This window comes from Crocodylus porosus, unplaced genomic scaffold (assembly GCF_001723895.1).
Source record: "Crocodylus porosus isolate Cpor-Errol unplaced genomic scaffold, CroPor_comp1, whole genome shotgun sequence".
NCBI classification, from domain to species: domain Eukaryota; kingdom Metazoa; phylum Chordata; order Crocodylia; family Crocodylidae; genus Crocodylus; species Crocodylus porosus.
This window is the reverse complement of record NW_017728943.1, coordinates 63,000,165-63,015,164: the sequence shown is the minus strand read 5'-3', so window position 1 is coordinate 63,015,164 and position 15,000 is coordinate 63,000,165. Positions and strand designations below refer to the sequence as shown.

At 39.2% G+C, this 15,000-nt stretch overlaps 1 protein-coding gene across 5 annotated transcripts in view; it reads right to left on the bottom strand.

Annotated features, from left to right (window-relative positions):
* The window catches only part of PROX1 (prospero homeobox 1), a 42,128-nt gene that overhangs the window by 12,677 nt on the left and 14,451 nt on the right, over positions 1 to 15,000 (bottom strand). The window contains exon 5 of one of the 5 annotated variants that reach the window (XM_019549463.1): positions 5,231 to 5,336. The exons of the other annotated variants lie outside the window; for them this stretch is intronic. Within the exon in view, the coding sequence (XP_019405008.1) occupies positions 5,328 to 5,336 (9 nt within the window). The 3' untranslated portion in view covers positions 5,231 to 5,327. Of the gene's footprint in view, positions 1 to 5,230; positions 5,337 to 15,000 lie in introns of those variants that run through there. 5 annotated transcript variants of the gene reach the window in all.

The window sequence follows — 15,000 nt, the reverse complement described above, 5'->3', positions numbered from 1 at the left end:
GAGGGACTCCACAGGGAGCCTCTTAACCTAAAGATAAGGTGTAAACAGTATCTATTATGGCAAATGGTAGAGAACCTCTCCAGGATGAAGAGTAAGCTGATGCCAGGGGAGCACTCTGAGTATTCATAGTTCCAAGTTAAACAGCTTTTTAAGTGTCCACATATCAATCTCTACAAGCATAGGTATAGTAGCAACAGAAGCTATGATTCAGTGGAAATTGCCCCTCTGAGGAAACAATAAAAATGAGGCACACACAAAAGTCTCTACAGTGAAGTAAGGGTGAGGATCTGACTTAAATAGACAGCAGCAGTGAGTAAAGGGTGTGATGTAGTGCTACAACACTGCCTTCCTGCCTTGGATGAAAACACAGAGAGGGAGAAAAGTACTTGGAAGACTCCATGCAGGCCATTCTGCCGGGCTCCTCAAGCTTCCTCTTGCAGAGGAAGGGAACCTGAACAAAAGAGGTCATAGGGTAAGTGGCATTCTTAGTGTGTATCCCTGGGGAAATGGTATGCCACTTAGGGATGGAAAGCAAACTCTTACACAGTGCTACCTATCCCACCGCCTCACCCCCCAGCACTACACATCATACAAGACTACACACTTCAGAGTTTGCAGTGAGCAGCCACAGACTACTAGAGTCTTTAGAGCCCTTATGTTTGTAGAAGAAACCTGCAAAAGCACCTCCATTTGCAAACAGTGCCTGGTGCCTGACTATTCATCCTCCAGATCTCCCTGGGATGCTGATGCTGATATTTGTACTTGTTATACCAGATAAACATAAGTGTGCTGCTTATACAATGCCCTTTCTTCACTCACCTGGTTTGCCTCCCCGTTGTCTTTCACACTATACTAAAGCTGCAAGCTCTCTGAGATGGGGCGGTCTTTTTTGTGTATCCCTGTATAGGGGCCAGTACTAATAACTGTGAACCAGAATACCTGGCCTTTTGCAGAAGTTACTGAATGAGAACAGAGGTTCGCCTTACTGCAGCATTTGTAACTTCATTGCTCTGTCACACAACACAAGCTCTGTCCATGTGCATAGCTGGACTTGCAGAGGAAACCTTTAGCAGGAGCTGTTGAGTGGTGGTATGGAGGTGACTGATCCCACCTTTCTAAATCAGCAGTGACAGAGTATGCCCCCTTCAGCTTCAGGGACAGGAGCCGGTCAGTCTTGCATAATTCACAGCTGTGAAGTATAGATTTGTGTCACTTGTAAATTAATGCTGCTTGCAGCAGTACAACCTTGCAGTCAGTTCCCTTCGTTTGCCAGGGTAGCATGTGCAGTGCTTTGTTTTTGCCCTGACTCCTCCTACATTTCGTCCGAACATCCCTCAACCCAATTTTTTTCTGGAGCATGGTGAACTGCTGCGTGGGACCGTCTTTGTGCTGCGAGTTGGTATGGCAGCATACCAAGCAGGAGGCTTTGGCTTATGCACAGAATTTGGAGGCAGGTTTTGGAGTAAGTTGCTATACTTTTTGGCGCGAAAGCCAGGGCAGCATATGGCCCAATGTTCTCAGTTTAAGTCTGACACTTAACATTATTTAACAGTTTCTGTGTTAGGTGCTTTATAAGGTAAAGGAAATTAACAATTTTAGCTAATTAGATCACACAATTGGTTGAACATTCTGGACATCTCTTAGGAAAAAAATAGGCTGGCATGGACAATGGAAAGGCTAATGCCTCTTCCATTATCACTTATGAGGAGAGGGAGAGAGTTGGAAAGGATGCTTTTATTTAAAAAATACAAATGAAAAATATTTAAACTACTGGATATTTCAGAACATACAACTTTTCCCAGCCATCGCCTTTTCATAGAGCAGGGTGCAGCTTTGCACCCTGATATGCACATGCTAACCTCAGAAACTTCAGGGGAGAAGGAAAAGGGTATCATACAACACCACTGAGTTCAGTCCCTTTGTCTCTCTCAAATCGGCTCCTGCAGCACTTTTGACATAAATATTACTGTACATCCCTGCAGTACATCCCTACAGTTTGGAAATGCATTGACTTATTAGTGTCCAAAAAGAAAAGGGATGGACTGGAACCACAGTGCTCCCATAATGCTAGTGCTGAGGGCTCCCTAATAGTCAGTGTTAGTAGTAAAAAGAAAAACACTGGTCACCCAGGACTTTTCCAAAGAGGCACCTAATTCATCCTTCTCCTCATGGAATAATTATTCAAGGTAGCATCACAGTGATTTCAGTGTGGTCAGCCACCCCACCATGGTGATCCTCACGTTGGCATCACAAGGGCTCTAGCACTTCAGCTGAGCTGGAGGGGCAGAATTAGCAATGTGGTGCTAATGCTAGTGATTAGTGCACCAGCTGCTGTTACCAAGAGGTGAGGAGTGCTAGCCTTGCTTCTGCCAAGGTTGCAAGGGTTTGAAAAAGAAAAATTACGGAAACACTTGAGGTTTTGTTTTTTGGGTTTTTTTACTTCTGCTGAATATATTTATATCACCCTCCCTTCTGCAAACTACAAACGAAATGCCAAACAAACCCTTGGTATATGCACCTAAAATATTTTTTTAAACATAATTAAAAGGTTCTTGACCAAAGCAAAGACCAAGCCTCTCTCTTCTGGTAAAGGTGCTGGGGCACTCACCCTGTGCCGCAGTGCTATTAATCTTTTCTCTCCCATCATAGCTAAGAAGAAGGGGAAAGAACAACCTTGCTATCTTAGGGAAAGGAATTGACAGAGGGGGTGATAACATCAGGGAAGCAAAAGTGGTGGTGCAGTGAAAATGGATACTGCCCATTACATTAGATTTAATCACTTACATTTAAATGAAACTTTTTCACATAGAAGGATTCCAAAGAACTTTACAAGCTCCATAGAGGGATACAGTATGCACAGTGCACAGATATTAAAATGATAGGTACAATTCATGCGTCTTGGATCAGTGGATGGATGGACAGAGCATTGATTCTACATGTTTTTTTCTAACTAGGACTCTTCTGAGATCTGGGACCCAAATATTGTGAGCCCCTTACACCAATCCCACATGGAAAACTCATGACACATATGTCTACTTTATTTACCACTAAAATGCAACTGCACCATTGTTTTGTACCACCAATGTTGTTATCATCACAACAGAACTATAATTGTACAAAAGGGATTTTAGTTCACAGTGAAATCTTATAGCTTGAAATTTAGCTTCCCCTTAAAAATCATTTAATTTTCAGATGACAATCAAGTTTTGGTCAGGAGATTTTTTTTGTCCTATTACTGGGTTAGAACTGCATGAGGAGCAGGAATTTATAAGGAAAACTCTAATATCCCCAGATTCACTGCATTGTCAATGGCACAGTTATTATATGGCAAAAATCACTAATGGATTCCTATAGTTTAAGATATTTTGTAGTTTAATCATTTCATATATATGTGCATGTGTGTGTGTGTGTGTACACACATACATACATACACACACATGAAATGGGAGTAGATGCCTGCCTCTTAACTGCAGGCTACCTTATATACATACTGCACACAGGTAACCACAGCCTAGAAGTCCAAATCAAAGGCTGACCACCCAATTCCAGCTCCCTTAGAAGAACTGCAGAGCTGTTGATTCTAGGAGTGAGAGAGCACATCTCAGTGTTGGGACAGAAAGGTCAGGAAGCATAGCATGGCTACTGCTGAACATGCACCTCTTTCACCAATAGCAAGCCCCTACATAAATTACTTCCAGGCACAAGGGAACTGTGAATGATGAGAGCTGGTCATTAGAATATGAGCACACCATGAAAGTGTTTTTGCAGCATGTACAATATGTGCACCTGTTTGCAAGGAGGTTACTCTGCTTTCTTTGCACGGACCAAAACTTGGTCCTGTGAATGGAACTTTAACCCATTAGGTGAAGTAACCAAGTAGTGAAAAAGTCTTATACCTACCCGCACACAACACACAAAACCTTATTATAGATATTGCTTCCAGTGGCCAGGAGAAAATAAATGTCTGTCACCTCTCTTATTTGGTCTATCGAGGAATTAAAATCTAGGACTGGAAAAGCTCCAACTGGTAGAAATGCCCCTGCCCATCGCAGTGTATGGGAAGGAGTTGGAGGAGATTGTGTTTAATCAGACTGGCAGGAGAATGACCACTTGCTGGAGTCCTGTCTGGCATGAAGGCCCTTCTTCCCCCACTCTCCTCTCTTCCTTCCTAAAATGAATGTTGTGTTATCCCTCTGTCTGGGCTGGGACAGTGAAGCAGATCTCTGTCTCCCCATCCCACCAAGTAATCAACTGGGAAAAGGGAAGGAGATAAAAAAACTGACTTATTCCAAGCAGTCTCCCATATGTAACTATTATTTTCCCTGCATGTTTAAGCATTCTAAGACACACAGCATCCATTGTAGCTGTGCGAGCTGCCCTACTCACACTGCCCTGGAGGCGGTGTGATTACAAAACCTGGGTTTCCAGGGCCTCCAGAAGTAATTTTTCCCCTGCAAGCAAAACTGGCAGTGTGCTTCCTTCCAACACAAAAGCTAAATGAGGACATTTGAAAATTAATAAATAAAGAGGAGAGAGTAAAAACATTGCAACTTGTGTCTGGTATCTAGTATACATAAGAAGTTTCAAGAGTCCAGCCTCCCAGATAAATCCTAGCACCAGACTCAGAAAAGATGGTTGAGCTCAGTCAGACTGTGAAGTGACAGGTGGGCTTAAGTCTTGAAAGACTGAGCCCCTCTCATCTATCTCTGCATTCCCCCTTGTGGGAGATGGTAGAAGGAATGGTAAGGGCTGAACAGGAAATTTGAGTAGCCAGAACCATTTGACCTCCCACCTGTCAACTAATGCCTGGTAGTTAAAGGCATTACTATCAGAAAGCCCTTTTGATATTAAGAGGAAGGGATATCTGATATTAAAGTTAATACAGTTAAGGCCTACTGCTTTAAAATTATTCATATGTTTATGCCATCTTTCTTCTGAAAGCCCTAGTCAATGCAGAGGTCTGTTCGCTTACTAATAAACATCACCTTGAGCATGCCACCCTGGACCTCTACTCTCTATACTGGTTATTAAATATGGAAAACACTTCCAGATCACACCTTGGATATGCACCTCCATCAGTGAATATCACCTCCTACCTACCTGAGAGACCATACTTTCTCATGACATCTCTGTCAACCCATAGGGGGAGTGCAGGAAGTGAAGCTTTTTTAAATGAGCTAGGCCCAGGTTATAAAACTTACTGCTACAACAGATAAGAATAACCATGGGCTTCAGAACTGAAGAATCATCTCTTTAATGTTGTTTTCCCTCAGTAAGCTCTTTCCACTGTTCCTCTGCCTCTCTCACACCCATTGATAGAATTCTTCTCATACAGCCTGGGAAGAAAAACATATATTGTTCTTTCTATTATTAAATGTTTGACAGGTCCTCAAGTACTCACTAGTTACAGGGTCCGCATCGGTATCTCGGGAGATCTGGCACTCCAACTAAAGACTCTACTTGCTAAGTAGTCTTGGTATTGCTTTTCGTAATCTTTCCGGTTAATGTGACAGTGTTTATTGTATCAGTGTGATATGGCTTCTTGACTACATGCTTTATAAGACTGTTATATCATATAGTGGCCAACTGCCTGGGATATTCATGGATATCCTTTACAACATCGGTGACGTGTAGGGGCTGCCCGCGGGTACACGTGCATCCCCTGAGAGAAATGCCGGTGGCACTTCCGGGTTGCCATCAGCGGCGATCAGCCGCTGGTGCCCCCCCCCCCAGTATCAGGAGGCACCAGTCACCCATGCTTTACAAACAGTTTTGCCCAGCAGTTTCCCCCTGGCCTAATAATACTGGACCTAGAGAGCTGCGGTGACCTGATAAATAGACATCATTGTGCCCATTTATATTTGAAATAAATTCCCTTCATAATTTCAACCTATGATCACACAACAGTGAAGTATAGATAAACCTACAATGCTATCACTTTGCGACCCCAATTATGTATGTGGCATCTACTTGTTAACAGGACAGGGGAAGACAACAAATGTGTCAGAGTTCTGTTAACAGAGTTTACAGCAGTGTTGTAAACTCTCGTAATTTTGAAACATTATGGCAGTTAATTTCTGCATGTGATTAGTTGTTATTTTTCAAATATACCACTATGCCATTCAAAAGATGGGGACAACACCTTGAAATATGATCAACTTGGGGAAAATCATTCAAAGCCTTGCATGGTAGAGTGGGAAGGGTGATGTCAGTCACATAAGTTCTTACAATCCAAGAAGTTTATGAAATTATAACTTTATGCATCTCAGTTAAAATATTGCATCAGGAATGTTATTATTTTATTTTTTGTGTGTGAGGGATTATAAAACACATCACCAAACAACAGTTAAGAGACTCCAAATCCAGGCCTATATTTAATTCAAGATTGCCAAAGTATTTTACAAATCTTAATTTTAAAAAATACCCAGTCAAACCACTCTGGGCTTATACAAGACATGTTCAGCTCTTCAGCTGGTAAAAATCACTGACATGGGAGCCAGCTTGCATCAGCTAAGGATCTGGCTCCAAATTTCAGTTTTATAAGATTCAGTTACCCTTCCTCCCCTGAATAAGTATTTATAACTGAGTAACTACCCTCCTCCCCTTACCCCCATTTCCCCGCACTGCCCTGAATTAGAAATATCACTAGCCCTTTTGCTAGGATGTTTTTATATACACTTCATATACATTTTAGGAAATAAAATGTTTTGCTCAGTTTCTGTAAACACAAAATGTAGACTACTCCAAGTGCTTTAATATTATAATGTGGTAGGAACACACTATATATTCAAGAATCCTCATGCAGTTACACAGTGATTGAAAGGATTTTTTTCCTGTTTACAATTCAATTCTGCTTTCAGAAAGTTCTGAATAAAATCAAGCAATATGCAGTATCAAAAAAGTAGTGGGAAGAGTAAATCTAGACCTATAAAGCAATTAATCCATAGATTTCTTTTTATCAAAATGCAAGTTTTTGAAAATCCTGGTCCTTGTGACTGCCTAGTCTAAGTAGCTCTCTATTTGCAGGGATAGATGAAAAAAAGCAAGGTTGTGAAAGACAAGATTTGATGAAAAAGGGTTAAGCCTCACCTTGTTTTTTGCTGCGTATCTAGGATGATTTGGGAGAAATAAGGACATCTGGAAATCAGTTTTACATAGAAAAACAGAAAGCACGGAAGAACCAGGAAGATGAATAAAGGCTCATCATAGACACAAAAGAACAGAGCAAAAAGAAGCTTGGATTTGGGCATTCTTGTCTGGCAAGGAGGCAGGCAGTAAGGCTAATGAAGCATTTGCGATATGGGACGTATGCCAGCGTAACAAAGAAGATGTGCATCAGCTCTGCAGATGTGCCAAAGCCCCCAGAGCAAAATAATGACATAATCACCATCAGTGTCACAGACCAGACTGTACACAAGGTGACATGGGAGAGAATAAATAAGAGTCTTTAGAGGCCTATAGTACACACACGGGAAGAAATAGCCATTCCTCACTACTGCCACCACCCAAGAGAGTATGGAGATGTGGGGTATAATGTGTGCAGCTAGCAAAAGAAATCTTGAATTGTGCAAGACAAACACGCTATAAATTGGTGCTTTTCTCAACCTCCAGTTGATGTTTCAATTCCCCCTACCCCTTATTGAATGCAAAAGGAAATGGCATTAGGAGTCTGAAGAGTTTGCCAAGTTTTGTTTTGTTTTGTATGTGTGTTGGGAAGGGGGTGGGAGGGACTGAAAACAAAAAAGGAAAAGTATCAGTAAATAATATTAAAACTCCTTCAGCTAGAACTATCTAAGAATTCTCCCAAAGTGAAATGAAAAGCTCCAACAAGGATTTTTTTGGTTTACCATTCTCCATGAACTAGGGAGGGGAAAAAGCAAAATATTTTACATGTTAAAAGGCATGGCTACTCTTTATCAATCTGTAATAAAATGAGGCTTGGGGCAACTTGGTACTTAACACGTTATTTGCAGTGGGGAGTAATCTGAAAAGCTTGGACTAGCCTTAAATCACCTCACAACAGCTCTTTCTGTGTAAGGTAGGTGTTTGTCTTAGTACAGCTGTCTGGCTTTGTGAGTTTTTTTAACCGGACTTTTGTCAATTTTTAAATGGAACATCTGTTTGTTAAAGGGAAGCAACACTGATAAGCAACCCACGGGCCCAATCTCACACTCAACTACTCGGGACAGTAGAATACTCAAGTATTCAATGCAGCTTCTCCTGTGAGTAAAGCTCCTCAAGTGTATAGCTGATTGCAGGATCAGGCCCTGGAAGAGTAGCTGAGAAGAACAAAGCACTTGGCTTTATCAGTGTCCCTTTTCATTGCTTCTAATGAAAGATTCATAAGAATAACTTTAATTTTTTATGACCTTTTTTGCATTACTATATGAGCTGTGCCGACTTTATATGCAATTTCTTCTTAAATACAGGAAACCTGTTGCAAAATGACTTGCCTAATAACTTAATCAGTACAATAATTGATCTTGGTTGTTCAGCATGTCTCCTGAACATGGAGGAAGTGCCATAGAGCTTCAGAATATTTTTATTAGGTCATTCCTTTGCTTTGTATAGTCAGGTCTTTATGCAGAACATTGGTACAGGGGTGTGGGTATTTTTTTAAGCTAAAAAAATGTATATCATCCTAATTTGCTAGCTAAATTGTTCAGCAGAAGAATGATTGTATTTGTGTCTTTTGGCTTCACCCTATTAATTGGAACAGTAACATAATGATTGTTAACAGACAGCCTTAATTTAACTATCATTTTTACTTATCTGCTAACTGTACCATATCTTTGTTTAGTTTATCATCAGGGAAAACAAGGACTCGTGTATATATAATTTTGCTCTCTTGTATATGAAGTTTAATAATTATGCCACAGAGGATTCTAAATTAATCACAGAAGGCGCAACAGTATTAATAATCTGTTTAGTAAATTCCAGTTTCTTTGCACTTCAACGTTATAGGCATTGTGGTAGTGTCTTAAATGGGCCCAGTGTTTGTTTCTGCTAAAGCCTTACACCGATACACTTTAATGTGCATTCCATTTAGTCCCCTTCTCTCCTCTCAGAAATCAATGCTTGTGTTTTGGGGGGGTTGATCAAAGCTGACAGAAGGAGCAAATTTCTCATTTGCTTCCTGAAATTTCACCAGTTTGCTGCAATTAAAAATAATTTTAAAATCTTTCATTCAAGTTAAAACTACGTTTTAAATTAGCTAAGCAGCCCTGTGCAATTTAGATGAAATAAACATGCCAGTCTGAAAAGGCTGTTAGAACTTTTTCAGCCATTTAATCCATACATGGCTGAATACAAAGATATGTTCCACAGAAAGCGACAACCACCACCAGCAGCTGTTAGAAGAGAGCTTGCTCTCTGCTCCTATTGATAACCCTTTGTGGAATGAAGAAAAAGAGCTGAGGGAAGGAGAACTGAATGTCAGACAATAGACATCACTACACACACTGTCTCTGAACTTTCCTCATCTCTGAAGGACAATTAATTATGAAGGCCTTTGGGGTAGGTCGAAGCAAGGGAAAACCTACTGCTGTCCCAGCACTCCAGCCGCTATCTCTGTGTTTGTTAAATGGTTGTGCCTGTTGGGGAACCAGAGTAGCAGCCACCAAAATAGCCAATAGATCATTTAGGGAAAAAAGAGCAAAAGATTTTTTTTATGTGTGTCTGTCCTTGTATAATTCTATTCTCACTGTGAAATCATCCATACACAAAACACAAGGACAATTTTTTTTAGAAGAGCCACAGGGTAGGTTACAGTCAGAAACGGCCTCTCAGTGGTGTGTTAAAAAGGATGGTCTTTTCACCAAATCATTTCACAGAGGCAAAACAGACAAACACAAAGAGTTGAGACTTTTTCTCCTACATTAAATAGAGTAACTGATAAGGTCAGACATATGATACCTAAAGACATGAATCTGTGAACTCTTGAAGTCAAAGGACTTCTCTGTGCAAAGGAACAATCTTTCAAAGGAAATAGATCATAGAACTCCACTGAATCCCCTTTAAACTTTATGAAGCAGGAGGAGAAAAAGCTCTAAGTAGGGAAGCTTGACAGAAGAGCCTTGAACTATTTTCTGAAGGAAAGATGAGACCCTCCCTAGGCTGCCACAAAACATCTTTTTTTTTCTAAAGGCTCTTCTGAACTTTGATATGTGCCAAGACACCGCTATTGAAAGCTGTATAATTATGTGCTATAGCCACTGTAGAAAATGCTTTGTTCACCTCAACAAAGAACAATAAGCAAAGTAAAGTGACATTACACTGTATCTTTTTCTTTAAGAATGTTGAGAAAGGTCACGGTACATTATAACTAATAAAGCTGTTGAGTAAGGAGGTTTAAAGTTGATCTTGCTGTGCTTAAATGTAACCCAATGACAAAAAGGCAAAGGGAACTAAAAATGTAATGACATTAAAAAAATAGATCATAAATCAATGTGCCAAGTTCATTATAGTGATGAACACCTTGAATCCAAGGGAGATAAATATAAAAATGAAGTGTAGTTGTGAGTTTTCTACCTGTGATTTTCTCTCTACCACCTTCAATCTGTAGTCTGCAATTCAACTAAACAAGATACTGATTAATGAACAGCAACTAAAGACTATATGCAGTGCTTGTACATTGTGTAGGCACCATGAGTTTTGTAACTTCATTTATGAGTTAATTTAATCTCTTGTGAAATTCGTAAGAAAAGTATAATCATGTATTAAATAAAGAATCTCGAGGCTTGTTGGCTTTTTTTTGATGGTTTTAACAAAAAGTCAAAGAGCATCAGTGAAATAATTCAGGAGGCTAGTACCTCTAAGGAAACTGGAGGGGGAAAACCTCCTCAGTACACACTCCGATTTTTCTTTAAAAGGATGGATGATACTGTGTTTCTGACTTTGCGTGCTGTTCTCAAATTGCATAATAAGTTTTATATTGCTTTGCTGCAGAAATAAGTCCTCTGAATTTTTGTTTAAGAACATTTTGAAAAAAATCATGCTGTGCTAGAAAGAGTACAGGAATTGAAAGGAGGTTTAAAACAGAATGGAAGTAAGAGGTAAAACAACAGGTAAAGTCTGTCACTTGCTTCTTTAAACTCATTAGAAATGTACAGGCTGTTCCTAGGGAGAATTTTGCATAGACGAAACATGCAAAAGTGCAAGCCAGAAGTTTGTGAATTAAGGACCTGATTTATCTTCAGAGCACCCTACACTCCTGCTGTGCTAGTTGGGTTAAGAGGCTTTAAAGCAGATGTAAATCCTACTATACAGCCCCTATATACTGCAAGAGAACTGTGAAGTGGTCTTAGTATAAATTTAAAAAAAAATCAGGAACTAGGTGTTTTATTTTTTTTTGATGCACAGCATTTGTCAGTTCAAGAAAAGTCATCTTGAGCAGCTAGTGAAGAATACAAACTCCTAAAATAAGAATAAGAGTTGCCACCATTTTCAAAGTCAAAATGAGGTTGTCTTAATTTTGAGGTCTTCTGTGGGAGACATTTTAAAAAGCCTTTATTGTCAGTATGGACAGTCAGCACTTTCTGAAGACACAACCCATTTAACGTGCATCCAGGTAGGCACTCAGAAATGGAGGCACCCAAAAATCACTAGTCACTTTTGAAAAAAAAATGGCTACTGACTTCTCTCCGAATTGTTCAGGTAATGCCTACTTTTATGTTATGTTATTTGGATTTTTTTACACATTCCCATTAAGTTCAGTGGGATTAACTTGCAGTGTCTTATGGTAAGCAATGGCTAAGACTTCCCCATGATTCTGGTCTTAATTAGGGTTTTCCCCACCTACACAACTTTTTCCATGTAACATAATGTAAACCTCTTAAACTGTGTTCCTTTCAGATTTCATATAGTGCTTCTGTGAAAATAATAAAGTTTAGCAAATGCTTCACCATTGTGGTCAATCAGGATAGCTCAGCCTGTGAAGCTGGGTGAATTTCTGTGAAACAACAGGCAAAAACAGTTAATGCAATAACTTGCTTTCTTGTTTGTCTGTTGAAAAAGCACAGGAGCGTTGAAGAGATAAGTAGGTAGAAGAGTAGAAACCAGAATATCTAAAACAAAGAGTGAATCTACTGAGATTTCAGACTTGGGAAAGAGTCTCATAGCTCCCAAAGGGAATGAGAATGCAGAGCCCTAGGGAGGCTATAATATCCTCCGTTCGTGGGAATAATGATAATTAAAAAAATTATACAAATGAATATGAAAGAAACAGGAGTGTGAACCACAGAGTGGCCAACTTCTTTGGCCTATTTTAAATCAAACCATACTTGTATTTTTTTAAATGAATGCTTTTGTAACCTCCCTCACCAGAAAATGCCCTGCTGTGTTTGTAACACTGAGCTTTGGTGAACTTAGAGGTACTAAATATGAAGGAGATGTATGTGATTTTGTTTTTAAATATGCTAGGGAATTTACTACAGATCACTGTATATGTATTTTAGTTATTACACCTACTACTCAAATGCTACGGCAATACCATGTATAAGATATATAGTTGCCCAGCAAGCTGTTATCTCTTTCTGTTCTTCTAGGAGAGAACCTGTGACATGGACACTGTGTTTTAAAGAAGGATAAAATGCTTTTCATTTGCAGGGAAAAGAGCGGAAGAAAGCAGAAAAGCAGTCGTAAGTAAAACAAATATGAATTTCCCCACCTTTACTGAAGAAATCATTTTACTACTTTTCGCTACAGCTGAATTTTTTTACACAGCTATACTTAATGCAGATTCTGTTTCAACTGCCCTTACAGGACAAAACAGAAATACAGAAACAAAATCATGTACCAAAAAGTCATATTCTGCTGGAGGTGTATTTGTCTCTGGCTCTGAGCCACAAGGCTACAATGGCAAAGCTTAAATGATAGGACCTGGAGCTTGTTAAGCATCTTACTTGACTTTGCTAAAAGGTATCAGTTCCACCACACTATGAAAGGAATGTAGTATCAGAGTTTCCTGAGCAAATCTGTGGCACAGCCTGCAATGGACCAAATTTACATTTTAGCTTTATCACTCCTTCCTAATAGTCAATTTAAGGTTATTGAAGTATGTGCATGAATTTCACTCACTGGCAGATAAAGGAGCAGGGTTTAGGTAAAGCAGTATAGGTGATTTAAGTGAAACAGCGTATCATCCCTTAATCACATTGGAAGATCAGCAAAGCATCACTGAAGTATGAGAGAAAGGAACTTTGATGATGCTAAATATGGCAAACGCTCAGTTTGCTAAATCCCTTTGGATCCAATTTCAACATTACAGTACTTGTCATTTTTGCTTTCCAGATAATAAGGAGAGGGTGGACACTTATCAGGTAAGGTTATATGACTACACTAAAAACTGTACCTTATAGTTTAATTATCTGCTTATGGCTTGGTCTTCAGTGTGACAAACAAGGCCTTAAGTAAAGAAATCAGGATGTAGTAGGCTATATACTACTATCTTTCCATCTGTTGGAGATACACCAGGAAGAAAGGTTCTGAAAAACAAGCTGCATATCATGCATAACAGGTTTTCCTTCTATGTTTGGGGAAAGGAACATATGAAAAGCCTCTCAAGTCATCTCCTGCTTAATTATGAAGTCCCTTTCCTGAGATCTAGACTTTAAAACAAGAGATTTTAATCACTAGAAGTCTGCAACATCAAAAATGGATGATGTTACATTGATGATATACATATTCAAAACTACCTAAAACTATTTATCTTGCTCTACATTTCTCAAAAAAGTTGTTTGTGTCCATTAAAGCAACTCATTTACATTAATTTTGTGCCAAAACTTGAGAATTTCAGAAAGTTGAAACTAAGCTACTGTAAAACAATACAACTTGCTGTGTTCTCCAGCATGATAATAAAAGTTTGAGAAATTGTATAAATATTATCAGAAGAAACTTAGTGACACCTCATCTCACTGCTCCCATGTGCTTTCCCTTCCTATGATTTTTGTTATTTGATTGTAAATTTTGAGGGGCAAATACTGTTTTTGTTATGAGCATGACATCAGATAGCAGAGGCTTCTAAATGCTACTAGAATACAAATAAAATAACCAGATGCGTATTTCATATATAACCTTTGCTAAATCTTCCAAGGTATGTTCCCTTCTTCAGCCTTTCATGTGTAATCTCTTTCCTTCCACTTCCCTCCCCAGCTCCCACACACACAATGGATGGAAAAAGGCTTGAGAAAGACTTTGGTTAGAGACCTCTTTGTATTACTTGCAAAACTTAGTGCTTATATTATGGCAATAGACAGCAAGAAAAATGACCAAGATAGAGTTTCGGCCAACTATAGATCCCAAGAAACACCTCTTCGAATATTAAATTGGGCTCACAGTGTTGTTGGGTTGCGCTGCACAAAGCAAAAGGTCCAGGCAAAAAGGAAAAGAGAGAGAGAAAGCAAGTGTGTTGCCATTCTACTTCACCAAGGAAAGGAATTCCCAGAATATCCTTTCTTATAGCCCTTCCGAACACATCATTATATCTGACTACCTGAACAATGTAAAACACCATCGGCATCACTGAGAAATACACTACAGTGGTATTGCAGAGGGTCAGCATGTTAATGATAATAATAGTCTGCTGAGCTACCAAGTTGGACTGTAAACAAAAATCTTAATCAAAGCCACAAACCCATTACAACAGAAAACAGAGACCATTTACTTCTAACAATCATTCTATACGGATGTTTAACAACACAAATGCATTTCAGTTCTCTAAATCAGAGAAAATGACAGAGAGAGTGACGTTTTCATAATTTGGTCACATTGTTATGAGGCTTTTAAAGTAGGATGTGATGATCACTTCTTTCATTACAGTCCCCCTAAAGGAAACTTCAAAAAGTTGAAGCTTAGAAGCTTTTCAGAAATGAAATGAAAGCTTACTCTTTTGGCAAGTTCTGGCTAGACTGGTGCACTGAACTAATGGAACCAAAGAGACTCACTGGCTTTATTTTTAGATGTGGAATGGTACCCTTTACCACAATATGAGGAAAAAATATA